Here is a 19,339-nt window from a genome sequence, read left to right on the forward strand (position 1 = left end):
CCAAGAGGTCTATAAACAGTAGAGACAAATAACATTATTTGCAGCTATATAAGCTTTGCCATAATACTACATTCGTATATGTTTATGTAACCCGAAAAATAGTATCGCTCTACTCCTGGCCGTGAGCACATCTATGGAGCAAGGAAAAAGCATACTTAGTATTATAATAATGCGCTTATTATTTGTGTCCTCTTTTTTTTTTTGTTGATGTATTTATTAGAATTTATGTCCTCTTTAAATGTGCCCTTTTTTCTGGTAAGCTGGTCTGACAATTACTACGTACCCGATGCGGATACATGTTTTTATAGATAAAAGTATTCCAGTTGATATTCGGGTAGAATTAGTTTAGATTTAGATTTAGATTCAAGCCGAAGTTTCGTACTGTCGACCAATTCCGACACACGAACGTGATGGTTAAATGCGTTTCAGTAGGTATTGGTATTTAATGGTTTTTAACGGTTAATGTGAAGTTCGTGGGGGGATGATCCCCCCCGGTGAAGTTGATGACTAGGTAAATACGAGGGGTTCAAGCTGGGCGCGGATATGCGGAAAATATTGACTCTATTTTTTTGTCAGTGGTTACCGCAAAAACAGGCGACACTCGACTGCAACGAAAGCCCAGTTAGGCGCTCATTATTACTGCAGATTATACTGGGCTTACCGTCTGAGGCCAAATTTAGGTGACTGAACAATACAAACACTAATATACTAGATCGAATGCAAGTTATAACTACTCGTTCATCGTACGTGTTGTATTTATCAGGCGTTTTTCTTTTCTTCAAAAATAAGCCTGATTTTAACAAAAGGTCAAGCTAGATACTTTAATATTTTATCAGTCATAATAATGTATATATAATGCTTATATTTACAGTTTGCAGTTTTATTAAAAATGTTATGATATGGAAACGAAACGCCTGCTCCATACTTATCAACCAGGCTATAAAACGCTGTAATATATACATAAATTAGGCAAGTAGATATATACCTTATAAAATTAGTAAATAATAAAGATAGATTTGAATTCGATCAACAACTTAATTCGTCGGGCAAAATCAAAAGATGGGCCTGTACTACGCCTTTCTTGAAAATCGAGGCAAGAGCATACAAAGTGCACGAAATATTGAGAACAAAAGGCCAAGCTGCAGGATGGAGCAAAAGTTAGCGAGTCATTTGTCAAGTAAGTATTTAATTCATCTTGTATGAAGGGAAAATTTGTTTTCAAACCTGGTTTCTAAAATCTCTTGAAATTGAAATAGATACTATGTTCGAAAGCTCGAGCCTTATCCTTGAGGGCCTTCAACTCTCATGGACAAAGGCGTTGAGTAACAGCAGACAAAGCCTAGGGTAACAGGCTAACTCGTGAAATGATCACCATGACACATTGTTATCATATGGAACTCTCTGACAAAAACTATTCATCCACATATCCGATCAGATTTTTTCGAGCTTCCTTCTCGGTTGCCCTAAAAATAAAACGCGTTAGGAAAGGAATATTTGTTATGCTAGACAAAATCCAGCGACGTTCGGAAGCATAACGTCAAACGGTTCCGAAATCCGAATCTAAGAAGTGTTTTCAAGTGTGGGGAGAGGGCTCTGTATGCTCAATGTACCCGTGAGAGGCACATGCATGTTTTTGTACGTGAACATGTGTTTTTTACAGTACAGAAATGAATCTAACATATAAGGAATTGATCGACTACACTACAGATTTGTAGTCGTCAATTGCTAAAGAGACGCAAGTAATACGCTGAAGCCTTTGACATAGATATAGGACATTAGCGCGGTAATGGTAGCAAAGCCTTAAAAAATCGTCGCACCTGGCGAGGAATTGTACCTTAGTTGAAGAAATGGCGTTATTGTTGTAGTCGGATGCTGACATTTTAACAGAGAGAGAGAGAGAGAGAGAGAGAGAGAGAGAGAGAGCGAGGGGCTGGTGGATGCAATTGAGAGTTCCGATTTGATTCGATTCGTTAATTTCAATAAAATCATTATTATCAGCTTGGCTTAGGAAGTCCTTCGTATGCCTGCAAAAACAGGTATACAATAGGATTATGTAACCCCCTTATTTTAGCTTTATAATATTGATGGGCCAGTCATAATTGTGGCTATTTTAAGCTCTCAAAAACTGAGCGGCCAAAAGCGGCTTCTCTACTGTCAGTATCCCTTCTACGATTTCCAAAAACCATCCCGTTGGACCTACTTAGGTTTCTGTAAGGTTAATCAGGTTCAAAGGTGGATGCAGAACTTCATCTCGAGTTGGACGCCAGTCACCTGAAACCATACCTAACAGCGGTACTGGACGTAAAATTCGAAAGAATTTTTAGGTTTCCTTTGACAGATTTATAGAGTCGTAGAGTAACTATATTATTAGGTAAAAAAGTCACTGTAGCAATCGTATTATTATTATTATTAGACGAAAATGCATTCAGTGCCTTAGACCTATTCTGTTATGTAACCCTTTAGATTTTCGATATTTCATCGAATCAAAAAAATAACTACACTTATGTTGTAGAAATATTTCGTTGTTTTTGTCCAGTTCAGAACTATTGGCCTAAGTAAAGCTGAAACTAGCGAGACGAACGTTTTCAGTGTGTTGCAATACAAATGTAGAAGTTCAAGACTAATCCTTTGTGTATGGAGTACGCATGTTTCCTTATGACCCTCAAATTGCTACAGTATACCAATCGTAGTGTCGATAGCCACCAAGCCTCGAACGACAACAGGTACTAAATTTTCTGTCGCAGAAAACGCTAATGCCTCGCTTTCGTAACGATACCCATTCTCCTTAGGACACAAAGCCAATCGAATCAAGAGACACTTTGCTCGCGGACAGATCCAATAAAGTTATTTCTAGCTAGCTTTCAATAAACGGTACATCGAGAGCGAAACGTAAAGTGCCAAATAATTGTATGATGAACTGCAAATAGCCACAAAGGACCAATAGGAAGAAACCAACAACTATGGTATATTGAACGAGTTCGCGGCTTCGAACTTACACAGACGTTTATTAGGCACTGAGCCTGCTTCGACTGCTTCCTGGGGATAGTGATTGTACTAATTGTTATTCAGCGCAGTATTTATGCCAAAACCTTCACACTTTTAATTCCTACTGACAACGCTATTTCCGTAACGTCACCGTTGCTCAAGGATCGACTCAAGGCGCCCAGAAGAAATTCACAGGGCCGTTATCTCTACTGCGAAAACAGTGCACGAGACCAACCGGTGTTGTTGGCATTCGCTATGTACATACTTACCCAGTTGTGCGCTCTGCTCAAGAAAGACATGTGGATCTTGCGCATCAAACGGCACCCTTGGTATTCTTTGTTCGAGCTATTGTTTCCAGTATCGGTCTTCTGTGAGTAATGTAAGCCTTGCCCGCAATAGTACAGCGTGTCTTTTTGCTTCTCTTTCAAATCATAGATATTGTCTAATAATGGCCGAATGGAAACTAACGCACAGGTATAGGTCGAGTTTATAGTAAATAACACGTAAAGAATATGCTTGAACTTCAGACTGTAGCAAAGCTATTGGCAGAATTAACTGGCGTTACCATCGAAGCGTCCGAAGAGCTGTTGGTGTTTCCATCTGCTGCCGATTCACTTCGTGATTATCGAGGGAGGAAACTTTGTTTTTGTTATTGTTTACATTGTTATTTATTTTCAATTATCTTATCATTATTATTTGGAATCGTTTTTCTAGTTGTTCTTTCTATAGGTTTTAAAATTCCCGAGAAAGATCCAGCAGCTGGAAAATGGTACGACGCAATGATTTACCCGCACAAAGGTCCTTACTCGGCGAAGCACATTGACTTTGGAAACAGCAGAGAAAGATTTCAAGTGATCTACGCTCCTCGAACAGACTACACAGCATTCGTCATTGATTCCGTTTTTGAAATTCATCGTAAGTGTGGTCCTTAGATAGATCTATTGGCTCATCGATAACGATAGAGTTCATCGTGTAGATGGTAAGTGATTACGATGAGAATCTCCCTCGACATGCATTTGCCAGGGTGGCATAATCAGAACGATCGATTTGTAACGGTGACGGAATGTTCTGAAGATCGCTCAGCTACTCAGTTACTACGATCTCGTATGTGCTTGTCCAGCCTTAGCTTAACGTGCTATGTGTCTAAATTCGATTTCAGGAAATACTTTGGTTACAGGCTTTGCTGATGACAACGATCTTGAGGTGCACCTAAGCAATATTAATGGCACCGTTGATTTGGCCATTGTTTTCCGGTCGGTAAGCGAGCCAAGCCAGCTGAGTTATACCCTTCAATACGGCTTCAAAGATGAAATTGCCTCCTCGGATTCCCTTAGTCAGCTCGCGAAACCAAGGACCTTGAGGTCAATTTTTGAAGAGAACCTGTTGTTCCCTACAATGTACGCAGTTTTCGAGGTTGGTCATAGTATGAAGCTGATGAACAGTTTGCACAATGTAAAAGTAATTTCTGAAGTGTACACCAGAGCGAATTTTTGAGCACCTAATAATATTTCGAATTTTATGAAGTTCGGTACTGTCGTTAAACGTTATTTTGTATGCTGGCTCCCAAATTCCTACGCCCGTTTTCGCACTCAGACCATCACGTGTCTCTGAATTGTCGGCTGTCTGCGGAACTCAAGGGAGAGTTTATGCCACGGCACATTCGAAGCTTTCCGCGATGTTTTTCAGCTAGTATAACATCCGGAAACGTCGGCGAGTGTCTCGCTTACAAGCGTGTCGCGTCTTAAAACCACGGCCGAAGACTCCCATAGAACCTCTAGAACCCATTAAATAAAGCTGCGGCCATGTTTAAAGATTACTTGATTCTTTCGGAAGAACCAATATCGGGTCACTGGTTAAAGTGAAAAAAGAATTGCAGCATTAATATGTTCAGTTTGAATCTCGAAAGAAAACGCGAATTTAGGAAACCTTGTCCTTAGTTTTAACTATACAATAGTTAGGACATTCTCACACAGTTAGGATCAAAAATTCCAAAGCAGCTTTGCCAACCAGTGGAGTTTTTCTAAAAACAATAGCTCAAAAAGCGGATATGTACCCCAATGGCGCGGTCGCTACGTAACGAATTTAAGGTAGAAGTTAGCAGGAACTGCTGCCGAATCGTTGAAACTACGTATTAGCCTACCTCAGCAGTAGAGACTCTTTCAACAGCAGCGTATGTAATATAAGCTAGCCAGGAAGAGTATCGAATATGTGTTTCTTTTTCGTCTCTGTGATTTGTGAAATGGTAGCGTCAACGCAGGGACACACATGGAACTTGTGTGGGTGCGATGCCGAGTGCGAGCTTCTATTTTGAATTAGTGCCCAAGCGATTTTTGAGCCCGAAGCTATAAGGCCCTTTAGATTGAAGGCCGGTTAAAGAGCAAGAACCTTCTTGTGTTCGTGTTATCCTTAAGGTCAAGCTTGTGGAAGTTTCGATAAATTTGCGTACGGTTTCATTTTGAAAATCGCCTGTTTGGTTCCATTGTACCCGTTTGCTGTGAATAGCTGTTTCTTTTGAATATATACGTAGGCCATGAATATCATTTTCTGTTGATGTTACGCATCTGTACCGAGCAAATGGCGGCCAATGGGATTTTACAATAGGAGCATGCTTACTTATGCATATACGCCAGCTCTATCGGACACCTTTTTCGTAGCGTTTTCCCGGGGCCTGGTTTTTGAACACAAATTGATTACTTATGCGTTCCGACAGTGCTAAGTTTTCGACGGTCAAAGTAAACCAAAATTTAGAATCGGAAATAATAATTATAATAGCCATAATAAGAAAATTTTAATGTATTTCTCTATATACTGTATATATGGATTATTATATTAGTGTTTCACTGGAACAACATGTTGTTCAATTTTCATTATATGAAAAGTAGCGGGATCTTCACATCATAACATTAATGCTACTGTTGATTTAAGGAACACATGAAATTTTACAATCTAACCATTGCTTCTGTACTGGACCTGATGCGGCCTTTTCCAACGGACCGATACTACTTACAAGAAGGAGGCGTTCCGCTAAGTGCTGGACCACTTAACCTTATAATCATACTCGGCTTTTCAATGTTTCTCTGCTCCTATACGACAGGTGTTGTCGCCCAGAAAGAGAATCGCCTCCAAGTAAGTGTATTTCAATTTCCTCAATACGATTAGTAGCGGGTGTAGCTTCAAGCTAATAAAATTCAGTAGTTATCAGACTTCCAAAAGCTATTTTGCTTTGCTTGTTGCGACTCATATTTTTATGATATTAATAGTAATATTAAATTTTTTTTATTTTATTATTATTATTTTGAGTGCAATTTGTAGACGTTAGCTTCGCGTTTTCTAATTTTTATACTTTTTTTTTTTTTTTTTTTTTGCTATTCAAGGAAATGATGCGAATGATGGGTCTGCCAGGAAGTGTATACTGGCTAAACCTTATGCTCCTAGGCAATATTAGGGGCTGGATGATAGCACTCATTCTCACTGCCGCCATGTTCTTCAAAAACGTATTCTTTTATTCGGATCCCTCAGTGATTATCCTCATTATGATGGTCTTCACGATGGCGCTCGTCAGTTTTGCTCTGCTGCTTACCGTACCATTCACTTCGCGTATGCTCCTTTTATACACGTATTAGATATATATGTACTTATGTTCAGCATATGATTATGGAGCATTTTTTATACTAAATGTAGTACAAAATATCGTAGGCGTGATGTAAAAGTCGCAATACGATAGAACGTACGTACCTACGCAAACAAATGCTGCCATCTTTCTTAAAACAAAGGCTTAATTGCCATACCATATCGTAATTGAAGGTCGTTGAGGTAAGTAAACCCTCAGGGAGTCAGCCTAAAACACCTGTAAAAAGATCATAGTGAGCCAGACAAGCCCGGGTCCAATTAGAGCCCTTGGTGAATTCCTAAAAGGAAACGATCCAGTATGAATAAAGCTTTCGCAAATCATCTATCAATGCGCACGGATGGCCTCATTTAAGACAGGAGTACTGAGGAGCAAAAGAGACCCAGCGGTTGCCTTTTGATATGCCAGCTTTCTACGTCGTCGGAAGTCGACTGATCTTACGAAAGCCTAGAAGAACAGACCCACTAGGTTGGTAAACAGATTACGAAACACGGCCGAACGACCTTGATCAATGCCCGGGAGCTTGACGGGTCTCTTTGCTGAATTCTCGTTGCATTTGAGATGGCCTGTCTACATCAGAAGCGTACGCTCATTTGCTTGTCTCCCTTACCACGTTGACAGGTTTGGCATCCATATTATCAACCTAAAGCGGGAGGTGATTCTGGTGTAACTTGTTAAAGCTTCTTCTGTTGTCAAGCTTGACAACAGAAACAGCAATCTTTTGTTACAGCTAGTAACAAACGTTTGCTGACTAACAAGTAGCCTCCAAATGTACACAGCAGTTTCGACATGCGGAGTATAATACCAGCGCAAAAAAGTCCTTCTTCAACTAAACACAAACATTCCCATCGTTAGAGACCTTAGCCCAACATCGTGCACTATGGAAGAGCCTCAGATGACGAAATTTTCAAGTGCTGGTAGGAATTTACTCTGCGTTTTCGGCAAGAGAAAAGCTTAACGGTTTTTCAGCTACACATTAGTACTCGCTACATCTATTGTGCTAGCATCACGCCTTAAGATTCTCTATCGGGAAATGATGGGCATGATTCTTATAATACTTCAATAAACAGGTATAGCGATTCGGCAAAATCTCTATTATTTTAGGGAAAATCATGACAAGTGAGTTGATTCGTTAGACGTCCTTACATTGCGTACGATTTGATCCCTCATCGTCTCCAAAAAAAAATGTTCTAATATTCTGAAATGTTTGCGTTTATTCAGCAAAGATTATGGCGGTTGTGGCGTTCGTCGTGTTTATAATGTCTCTGCTGGCGATTAATATCACGAACGGTTATTTGGACACAAATACAGAAAGCATCTCAGACTACATGTCCCTAACAATTGCGTTCAAATTGGGGACATCCTGTGTACCCGCGATGGGCATTAATTGGCTTTTGAAGTTTGCGATGTTTGCTGAACACAAAGGTATGTCCGCCGTTGTCTATATTTCGATAGTCAAATGTGAAATTTCGAAATTATTCCCGTAATAATGGTAGCAATGAGCGAATACATTAGCGGGTAAAATTACTGGTCATTTTGTGCTGATTTCATTAATTTAAAGTAATTCAGAGTACGTCTATATATAGTATACGTATAGTAGTAAAATAGCATAGTGTTTATTCTTATTATATATTAGTTTTAAAGTGAACTTTTGATATTTAGTATAACCGGTATTAGTATAACCAGTGATACAGAAAGTAAGACATTTGTGCTGGTTTATTGTTGAAATTACTCTAGTAAAGCTATTCATGTAGCACTAGCCGATATGGTGAAATAATTAGCAGGATTAACGTACCGAGGCTTGACGATCTCAGAGGTCCCATACACTCATTCTTCGAGTTAAACTTCGAATTTAACAAGTAGCGTTACCATTGACATTTTGTGATTTCTTTATTTACTAGTGCTTCATCGGCGACTTCAACAGTTCTTCCAAGGCTGCATACTAGTCAAAGGCCTGTGCAGATCGCTGGTTGTTGGTTTTCTGATCTTCATCGCCCACGGGCAGAGCCTTTTGCACATTCAGAATTATCCTCGAATCCTCTTTAGCTGTGAACTGAACAGACCTAACAGGCCCATAATAGGGAAAGTTGCGAAGGAATTTTGAGATATTATAAATAATCGTACATCGCCTTTTCTTACAGGTGAAGGTTTACGGTGGCATAACATGCTTAAAGGAGTTGTCCCAGGTGATAACATAGCGCCCATCGATGTTGTATACGCAATGCTGTTGTCGTGGTTTTTATATCTTGCATTTGCGGTCTATTTTGATAGCATATGTCCGTGGCAGTCTGGAGTGCCAAACCATCCGCTGTTCTTTTTACAACCTTCATATTGGCTTCCCGTTGTTCACGATATTTCCGAAACGACCTTATCATCTGGTACCAAAGGTTAGCAGAGCGAAATTTATACTTGTAGATGAAAATATACATGGCGCTTTTTCGTTGATGTTGTTTTTTTTTTTTGAATGTTTGCATGTTAATGATTTTGACGAAAAAGTTATTGCCTTACGAGGAGACTCTCCAATATTCAGTAAGGTCTGGTTGCAGCTGAAATGAGACGATCGAAGTGATTATCGCGCCATAGACACATCGCTATTATAGGGTATTTATTGTGTTTTGAAAATGAGCTATTTATGAGTCTACTAGTAAGTTGGCCATGGGTCTTGCAATGGAGAAGATTGACACCTAATCATAAAATAAGCTTATTCGTAATAATGCTGGAAACGCTACAACTGGGAGGAGTTGAGAGTGGCTATCAAAGCAGGGAACGAGCCAAAAATTCATGCTCTACTCTCTCATGGAGATAAGTTCAAAAAAGTCCGCGTAACCATCAAGAATCAGTGAATAAGCATATATGAACCAGTTACATTTGATAGACATTTGGATACCGAAAAGCGGTAAATAGACAAAAACCTGACCATCTCGATCCAAATAAAAATTCGCATCGCTTGGACGAACTTCTGCAAAGGTTAGGTACTGCGATCTAAAACAAGTTGGCCTTTTGGCAGACCTCTGGCTACAGTTCCATGCAGAATTTGAGGCCGTGCGTTCACAGTGCAGGCTTTTTGCTCCTTGGTAATTCTATGCGTTTTGCCAAGAAACCTAGTATGGTCAGAAGAAGAATCGTAATAACCCGGCGCGACAACTTTTCCCTATTTAGGTAACAGCTGAAGGGAAAGATTTTAGCTTGTCGTCTATAAATAAGCGTTCCATTGGCAAATGCTAGGCCCTTAAGTATTGACTTGTAGCTAAACATCTCGCGGAATCAACATGGTATATATATATATATATATATATAAACTGTGTTAACGGAACGTTTCTTCCACTTTCAGAACTGATGGAACCTGTGTCAACGGAAAGACGTGTCGTCATTCGTCTATGGAAGATATCGCATAGCTTTGGCCCGATTCGAGCTCTCAATGACCTCTCGTTTGATTTGTACTGTAATGAAATCACCATGTTGCTCGGGCATAATGGAGCCGGCAAAACAACGATCATGAACATCTTGACGGGACTTATATTGCCAGACCATGGAGAAGTGTATATTAATGGATATAACGTTAAAAAAAATACACGCGAAGCTCGAAAGAGTATTGGGGTTTGCCCTCAGCACAATGTGCTCTTCGATGATCTTACAGTGGCTGAGCATTTAGCTTTTTTTGCTAAGCTCAAAGACGCCAAAGCGGACGTTGTGAAGCAGGAAACGGAAGAGCTGCTTTTGAAACTTAACCTAATGCATAAGTGTGGCTCTTTATCAAAAGACCTATCCGCCGAAATGAGAAGAAAGCTGTGTCTTGCAAATGCCCTGATCGGAGGCAGTGAGGTACAGTTTGTTTTGTTATGGATAGTCATTCCAAATCTTCCTGTTGAATATAGCCAAGGAGAGCAGGACAACGTTTGTTTACCTAAATTTAGTACACCCAGTTGACTAATGTGTGAGCATGTAACTGTGCTTTATAGTTGCTATTCGTTTAGTTTGAGATTAGCGTGGATCAAAAGTACCACAAGCATAGAGGAGTCATGTTGAATATAGATAGTTACTAGTGTATAAATTTACGTTCTTTTATATGTCCAACTATGCGTATTCTTGCGTAACGTTAGTAATAAGCTCATATTAGGCGCTTATAAAGTCAGCGTAGTTAGCGTTTCACCGAATTAGGAACTTTTCAACGAAGTTAATGTTTTGAGTACACTAGATAGCGTATGCTGCGGTAAAATCCGTTCCAATTAGAATGTAAAAACCACTGTGACCAATTTACAAGAAAGATTGGGCGAGCAACTGGGTTTGTCTTTAACATTCTGGTGTAGGTCGCATAAAGAAGTATACATTTAAATATGGTCATTTGAGTGCGCTTCCATCGGTCGTCGCCAGCTCGAGAAGTTGGCACTTACTAGTATCTGATATCTATGTAAATAGTGCTTATAGTTAACTCAGTCAGGCGTGAAGCCACAATTAATCTAGGAAAATAGTAGAAAACAGATCGGGATATCGTATTCGGATTAAGCGGGGTAACGGTGGCAAGTAAACAAGCTTCAGAGAATTAAATGAACAGCGTGAGCTGATGCCGCTGATGCTTTGAAAAACGAGAGTTGGCAGTCGCGGGGTTTTATTAGCAAATAAAATTCGACCTATCCGATGATACCGTTTTAGGAGCCCAATCATCGTTTTGACATGAATGCAAATAGGTTCGATAAAAGAAACCATATCCTTTATTACCCCTTTGAAGTAAATAAAAAAAGGAAACTGGTGAGCGCTTACTAAAAGAAAGAATTTCACATACTGCCGGAAGAATGGCAAAGAAATATTGGCATGACCTGGCACAGGTTCTATCTAAGGCCACACAAGAGAACGCGTGAACGCTTCACGGCAGAGAACTGGCCCCCAGTTGACCAGATTGCGAAGGCGTTTAATCTAGGCGATAACCTGAAGTTTTACATCGAAAAGCAATAGCAGAGGGCACATCAGCAGCAGCTAAATATAGACCTCTCTATATTCACCGAATCACCGTACATCATGTAGCAAACAATGTTAGCAATCTACAGAAGAGTTAACTAGATGAAAAAAGATTTTTTTAAATGTTCGTTTTCCATTGTATGTAATCTCTGTTTCTTAATGCAAGATGAAGTCGAGGTACCTCTTCCTTCTCGCTTGCCGTGTAACTTCTTAGCAGCAGACGGAAGTTCACTGTTGTTTCATATATATATGATGATAAGTCTTGTCGTAGTTGGAAGCCGGTTGCTTTTCGCTAAGAATTATCTACTTAAAAATATCATTAATTGCTTCAATATTTCGATAGAGGTAGCCCGTAATAAACGCGACATACTTGCCTCCAGAAGATCTAGTAAAGATAAAGTTTATATCATCATAAAGTTGGCAAACTGTGGTCGGCAAGAAGTAACTAGAATTATCCTAGCACAATCTAATTGGCCCTCATTAATAACTGTTTTCGGGAACGGTCAGGAGAAAGGAAGGTTTAACACGATGTTATGATCTTGTCCTTGCACGTACATCCCACTAAGCCTAAATTTGGACGCCATTAGTCGATTAAGCACGCTTGCATTTGTAGAGCATGATGGTAGAGAATGATTTTTTGAGAACTTTTTTTTGAGCTCATTCAAGTTATTAACATGGATAGGATGTAAATTTAGAGGTGGAAGCTAAAAAGAAACTGAATTTTGTGACGCAGTGATTTCGTTACGTAAGAAGTGTACGTGAGGACCAGTCTTCGTGAATAAACTGGAAAAAGCTATTTTTCTTGTTATTTGTTTTTTTTATATAAATACTTGTTACAGATCTCAATAGATCATTGATCACTAGAAAATAGTCCTTTGTTCTGGCATTATAAAATAGCGCTGATAAATATTTATTTCAAGTGAATGTGATTCTTCTTCGCACAGATACTGATTCTTGATGAACCCACAACGGGAATGGATTCTGAATCGCGGCGCGCCGTATGGGAAATTCTGCAGAGCGAGCGACGTTCTAGAACCATCGTAATGACCACTCACTTTATGGAGGAAGCAGACATACTGGGAGACCGTATCGTTTTTGTGGCGAAAGGCCGCCTTCTAGCCTGCGGATCACCGATGTTCCTGAAGCGCAAGTTCGGTTCGTTCGAACTTATCTACGATCAACGATGCCACATTTGGCATAAGGCCCTCGGCAAATCGACAAACATCGTGTATTTTTAGCTTTATGAAACTAACCTCTTTTAATGAAAAGTGTATAAATATGTGCCCATCTAGCAAATAGCAAACAAAACGCAGCGCATTGGCAATATTATTTAACCGACCAATGATTGACGACGACACCTCGTGATTGATGATATGGCGTAAGTTTTGCTAAATGACTCTTAATTAGCTTGAGTGAGGTGTGAAAATGGATCACTGTCATTGTGTGACTTCGTGCAGATTCTGATGCAGTATGAAATAGCCGGATATGCCAATAACAGCTTTATGTATCACTGTTGCCTGTTGGAATTTTGTCTACCACAGAAACCGGTTACAACCTGCGACTGGGCAAGCGTTTTGTAGACGTCGACACGAGCCGGGTCGTCTATGCGATGAGGAAAGCTCTCCCTGGATACGACAGAATCAGTATGGATATGGACTTTGGCTTCGAGTTCGTCATTAACATTGGCTTCCCGTCACCGCAGCAGCTCGTCGAACTCTTCAGATACCTTGAAGAGAACATGACTGCTTTCGGAGTATGTACCAAGCATGTCGTTGGTCATCGGTTTATTGTGAGGCTGATTTGGGGCACCGCTGTTATTATGACACACTAACTAGTCGTAAACAAGCAATACCGCCTGACATTCAAAGGTTCTGAAGCTCGGCATAGGCAGATATATTGTTATGTTGCGAGCCTTTGCTAAGTAAACATTATGCCGTGCTATATGAACGTCACCTTTTCAGGTTCAAAATATTAGTATTTCCATAACGACAATGGAAGATGTATTCCACAAAATTGGCGCGTACGACGAAGCAAAATCTGGCTATGGGGCACGTCCGAGCAACGAGGAAACAGTTGAAATTACATGTGAGCATAGCGGTACTTATTTCACTGTTATTTCAGATGGCGAACCTTACAGGAGACTCGGGAAGATTTTTAGGTATTGTTGAAAATCACCGATATTTACTTTAATTGAATTAATTAACTGACCTGGAAGGTGACCTTTATATCGAGACTGTCTCCTTTACCTGCCTGACGGTAGGGCTACAGAAGATCTACGGTAGGTATTTATGAGGAGATTTGACGCATTTTTAAAAAAAAAAAATATGTGGTTATTTTAGCAATTCGTATCTATTATCGTCCAAATAGCACGCTCGTACTATCTGAGCTTTTCTGTGTAAAATTTAACTAAAATTTGAGTTTGTTCCATAGTTAGAGAAGCCTTCAGACACCCGACTGTAATACCCGAGGGACGCCGTCTAAATACAGTTCGCCTATGCGCACTGCTTCGAAAGAGGTAAGTTTTGCCAAGTACGGCCATAACAACGCTCGCAGTTATTATTTATATAATGTTCTCTTACTTAGTAACGTTTCTCGTGTTCCGTGTCGTTGACGGGGTTCGAAACAATAACATGCGCTTATTAGATGCGGTGCTTCACTATGGTCGTTCTGAGCCTATACTAATGTGTTATTGGCACCGCGTGTAAAGGCCGATGCTAAGCAGGTTAAAGGAAGGCAAGCCTGGCTCGGTAATTGAATCAGCCGAACTAATCACAGATCACAATTCAATTGAACCTAATCTGGTCCTAACCTTTCTGGACACAGGTGGCTCGTGACTCGACGTGAATGGAGAATCGTATTTTACGTTGGACTTGTGCCAGCTCTCGCTACCGTTCTCTATTGTATCTCGACTGTAGCAGTCTTTAAGAACGAACTGCGACGGGTTCGTAAATGTTACTTTCACTGCTGCAATTTGATCGAGCCGACGAGACCTTGCTGAGATTAACGGCAGGTCTGGTTAGGAACTACCAGGACACGTGGACCTTATTGCAGTTTATTTGCACGAGAACGCTGACTCAATGTCAATGAGTGACAGTTGGAATATTGCAACCATCCTAGCTCTGTTGTCGTATTGATTTAGAAGTTATTTATGCCGTAACCATTGGGGTACTTCACTGTTATGTTTAATCATTAACCCTTTTTGCTTGTATGGATGAAAGGAAATACATTTGCGACAAGTTAGAAGACGGTTCGTGGATGCATGGTAACGGTGCTATCACCGTTGTAGTCTTCAGTGCATGCTTCATTTATGCGTGCGATGAATATCTGATGAGGTCAATCTCGACAAGTGAAAATGTGTGCAAGACACAATAGTTGGTCGAAGGTGGTTTGAAGGGAGGTGAATGCATTATTACAAAGTCTTACTTAACCTGTTTGGGCTTTCCTCGCTTAGCTAGAAAAGGATATTTATTATAAATTGTAGGTAGATAGAAAGGATGTATGCGGGCAATTTGAGATCCTCCTGTTGTAAGCAGCGCTTTGCGGCTGAAGTTCGCGGAACTATCTTTATTTTTTGTGAGGTGGATCTTTTACGATGGCTATTGAAGGGATGAGGTTGCCATCTGCATCATTCAATTAATTTAGCCACGATATCTCCTCTTAGTTATCTGGGGTAAATCAAGTGTTTCTAGGTGGGCACCAGGTAGTCTAGGTGGCTGCATCTAAGTAATGGACCAACTGGGAATTAGACAAACTAATAGCAGTCTACGAGCAATCACCCCATTAATGTTACTATGGTTATTTTAAGATACTGTTCGCGAGACGCAAGGCGGGCAAAGTGTCTGCATGATATCGTTGCTTTGATCTTTCTGTCAGCGTCTACGTTGTATCAGCATATCTACCTGACCCATTCAATCGTTCGGCGGAGTTTTTGATTAGTCTACCTACGTACTAGAGTCCCTTTTACGATTTACCCATTCGTTTGGGAAAAAAATTTATTGTGTAATTTTTTCGTCTTTATTAGTTAACAAATTGCTATTATAATCCATCAGCAAATTAGTATGATGTAAAGCGTGTCTACGTATGTTGACACAATGGCGGTGCTCCCGAGCCTCTGTCACGCACTAGACTTTAGCATAAAAGTTTCCTGTAGAACAAAACATTGTGTAAACGACAAAAGCTAATAAAGCCTCTAAATAAAAAATGAAGCCTAAAATAAAAAAAATTCGTACATCTGTCTACCTAACTGCAAGATATATCTGGTTGCGTATATGTGAAAATATTTGTAAAAGTTATTGTTATGTACGGGTTGATTTTAACGTTAGTTGAGGTGGCGGCATTGACGCGTGCTAAATTACCTATAGTGCAAGTGTTTGCCCTACTCGAGGGGAGGAATTTCTGGTTATCAATATTGCACTTGGAAAGACACGCTGCCTTCTGCCTAGCTTGGGACTGTAGAATCGGTGAACGTGTTCTGCCAGAATTATGGGAAATATATATTATATAAAATCAAAGCATTTAAAAAAAAAGTTCGCTGTTCTCTTAAAAACGATATTGGTTTCAATACAAACTTCCAAATACTTTACAAAATCAATAATAATAATAATAGTAGTTATTGTTTGGTTTCCACAGGTCACAGTACGGCCGTATAGGTCCCGGTCAGTGATAATCAGTTAAGAAACTTTTTCTTTACAAATATTGCTAATTGGTAATTGTAATATTGGCATGTTACTGTTCGATTGACTTTTCAGTCGATAACGTACTCTATACCGAAAATAACGTCTGAACCCATTGGCTTTGTGACTGAGAGGCAAGATGCGGTCATCGCCAGATTCGCCGATGCATTGAAATCTAAACATGCTAAAGTGAATGTGATTCAACAAAGCACAAATATTAGCCACTATTTATTGGCCATGGGTGAGTTTGTTTAATGATGTTGAAACGAGATGCCAAAGCAAATGGCCTGCAAATTGTTGAATTTTTCGTATAATAAGGGAAGGCCGTCGGCCGGCAAATTTGGCGGCTCGGCTTGTTAGCACGACGTGTCACATAGTTGATACATTGAGGCCTGATTTAGATACTTGCCCGTTTCGTCTAATTGTTGTACATCATTTTAGCTATGTAAACGTTTCGGCTTTCTGAATAGGTCGGACGTTAGAGAATGTATTTTTTCTTTCTCTGAAATTGCCATATGAGAATAACATCGACGTGGAGGAACGTAACACCCAAAGGACGTAGCACTTAAATAGAAAAGTACTTCAGTTCATAAATCAACGCGAGGGTTCCAAATGCTTATCTTCGTTTCGGCCGTTACGTACTATGCTCGTTTCTGCAATTACGTTCTGCCTTGTAACACGTGTTCTAAATATCTTTCAGCTAGCTCTGACCCCAGAAGCTATAGGAACCGATGGGTTGCTGGAGGAGAGTTCGATGGTGAGAATCGAGTTTTATGGTACAACGGAGAACCTTACCACGTGGGCGCCGCTGCTTTAGCCCTATGGCAAAGCTCTATCCTTGTCGAAGCTACACGGGACCCAAACGCCACTGTAATTGTCACAAACGTCTATCCCACAAAGGCTGAAGAATACTTACTCCATGCCTTATTCCTGCAAACATTTAGTATGTATTCAACTAATCTTGTGTTGGTTTACATTGCGCGATTAAATAATTCGTACAAGCAGTTCCACTGCCGAATCAGGTGCAAATATTTCAGGTGTTTTTTTGCAAAGCCTGTCGCAGAAGGCCTGAAAGCTTTTTTAGGCTGGCTACGACTAATGTGCTAGCTCACAGTCGAACAGAGTCACCAAAATTACTTCTTCTAGACTCCATGGCTGGTGGCCGTAAGTCGTCTCTTAGATACAAGTCGGAAACGATACATATAAGGGGGTGTACTCCCCAAATATTAGCCCTGGTTTTTCCAGGATTCCGATTTCACTGGCTTCGGTGTGCCAGAACTAACCAACATACATCGCTTTCAAGTAAAGAAGTGCCACCATCGATTGGTGTGATGAACGAACCTGAAAATGAGCCTACTAGTAAATTTGGACCAACTATAGTGAGCTTCTGGTGTTCACTGGTGTAAAAAGGTCATCTTCCTGTTAGGTCTAAGTTGTGAAAGACAAAAAAATTCGAGCATGAGGTTTCCACCGAAAGTACATCTTGAAATAGTGCGTTGTAAAAAATACAAATTAGAGGTAAGATCGAATTAGACATATTAATGCAGAGCTAGGATGTTGTTTAAATTGCATTTTTAATTTCAATCGTTTCCCTAACCAGGTACCATACTACAAGCTAGTAGCACACTTCATTAAAACCAAAGCGTTCAGCTTTGTGTAAATTTTGTATGTGAGCCCTAAACACAGTTCCTTCAGCTTTTGTTAAGACAAACATATATCGTAGAATATAGATCCTATGTTATTGCCTGTCACCATCAGTAAGTAACTTGTTGTTCTATATTTTAACATTTGCAGCCAGAATGATGGCAGTTTTATTTCTAACTTTTGCCGTATCGTACCCGGCTTGCAACGCTGTTACTCTTCCAATTGAGGAAAGAGTCCTCAAATTAAAATTGGTTCGTATGTCTTTCTTTTTCACAGCTTCAATAAAGTAGTTTTTGAAATTAGCAGATACGGAACACGGCGACATTTGTATGCATAGATACAAAGGAATCATTCATCAGAACGACGTGAAAACAGAAAATAGCAGAATGCAATAATTGCAGTGGTGTTTTAGCCTGTAGCAGCCTGTAGCCCGCGACCCAATAAAACTTACTTAATTGGGCAATGCACCACCGGCCCCAAGGGCAGTTTCTCTGAGGCGCTGACACAATCTTAGGCAACGCCAATTCATAACGATACCGCGCGCTATTCTATTCCCTGTTATCGTACACTTAGCATGGCAACATATCGTGCAAAAGCCTGCCTACACGACGCTCAAAATTGAAGTCGAAGGCCCGTTGTCGTAGCGTTCACTCGCTACTGTTAACTGCGGAGAAAAGCCAGTACAGAGGTAGTATTTTGAGGTCTACGGGGGCGAGATTTTCGTATGCGGGACATCATCGACGATCAGCTAGTTTTCAATGTTTTCATGCTAAACGAGCTTCCTATTGAGATAGTGAACTTTGCGCAAGATCAACTGTCTTGCTTTCTTCTGACTTTTTCAGAGTCTGAATGAAAAGTTCTAAAATGAAAAGGTGAAGATCTACAATTTAAACAATACAAGATAAACGATTTAAATAAAATGATAAATTATTCAAAAGAAAACATTAAATTTATGCAGAAGTCCTGGACATCTGATCGAATTTGATTGTTTACATATAAAAATGACACACCAGAATGGTATCGCGGACTGGGTTGTTCAGATGAGCTTAAACGGTTGACCCTCTTTGAAGCTCTTCCAAGCTGTTTATTTAATCCTTGAATTTCTGGCTGTTCTTTGGAACTGACGAATCTTCGGAGCGTGTATCGAAAATATGTGACATATAGGCGTATTTGAACAATGTGGGAAAGTCTTTTCTCCCATAGAAATTTATTAAAGTGTTACTCGTTTGATATTAACAGGCTTGAGCTGGTGAAAAAATTGAGCTATGGTCAAAGCAAACAGCAATTACATTTAACATGGCCATAAAACATGTGTTTGTCAGCAAGGAAACTCTGATTCCATTTAAATATAGTGTATCACTTTTGTTTCCCTTTTTTTACACCCTATACACGCTATAGATAGCTCGTCACTTTTCACACAAATCATAGAAAAATTTCACGAAGAATCGAAAAAAAA

The 19,339-nt window shown here is 39.9% G+C and overlaps 1 protein-coding gene across 7 annotated transcripts in view; it reads left to right on the plus strand.

Moving 5' to 3' along the window:
* Positions 1 to 19,339, plus strand: part of LOC111253112 (ATP-binding cassette sub-family A member 17-like) — a 35,170-nt gene continuing 15,831 nt past the window's right edge. For 4 of the 7 annotated variants that reach the window (XR_015330409.1, XM_086993231.1, XM_086993232.1 and 1 more), the window contains exons 1-15: positions 3,234 to 3,900; positions 4,145 to 4,398; positions 5,911 to 6,111; positions 6,360 to 6,582; positions 7,835 to 8,038; positions 8,755 to 9,000; positions 9,945 to 10,435; positions 12,511 to 12,721; positions 13,108 to 13,319; positions 13,528 to 13,651; positions 13,997 to 14,081; positions 14,390 to 14,507; positions 16,315 to 16,480; positions 16,940 to 17,182; positions 18,034 to 18,134. Coding sequence is in view for 6 of the 7 variants with exons in the window: in XM_086993231.1 (XP_086849357.1) it covers positions 3,498 to 3,900; positions 4,145 to 4,398; positions 5,911 to 6,111; positions 6,360 to 6,582; positions 7,835 to 8,038; positions 8,755 to 9,000; positions 9,945 to 10,435; positions 12,511 to 12,721; positions 13,108 to 13,319; positions 13,528 to 13,651; positions 13,997 to 14,081; positions 14,390 to 14,507; positions 16,315 to 16,480; positions 16,940 to 17,182; positions 18,034 to 18,134 (3,282 nt within the window). In the remaining variant the exon portion in view is untranslated. Of the gene's footprint in view, positions 3,901 to 4,144; positions 4,399 to 5,910; positions 6,112 to 6,359; positions 6,583 to 7,834; positions 8,039 to 8,754; positions 9,001 to 9,944; positions 10,436 to 12,510; positions 12,722 to 13,107; positions 13,320 to 13,527; positions 13,652 to 13,996; positions 14,082 to 14,389; positions 14,508 to 16,314; positions 16,481 to 16,939; positions 17,183 to 18,033; positions 18,135 to 19,339 lie in introns of all 7 variants that reach the window. The other 3 variants (XM_022812056.2, XM_022812057.2, XM_022812061.2) reach the window with 3 other exon arrangements.

This window comes from Varroa destructor, unplaced genomic scaffold, assembly GCF_002443255.2.
Source record: "Varroa destructor unplaced genomic scaffold, Vdes_3.0 BEIS01000006.1, whole genome shotgun sequence".
NCBI lineage: Eukaryota > Metazoa > Arthropoda > Arachnida > Mesostigmata > Varroidae > Varroa > Varroa destructor.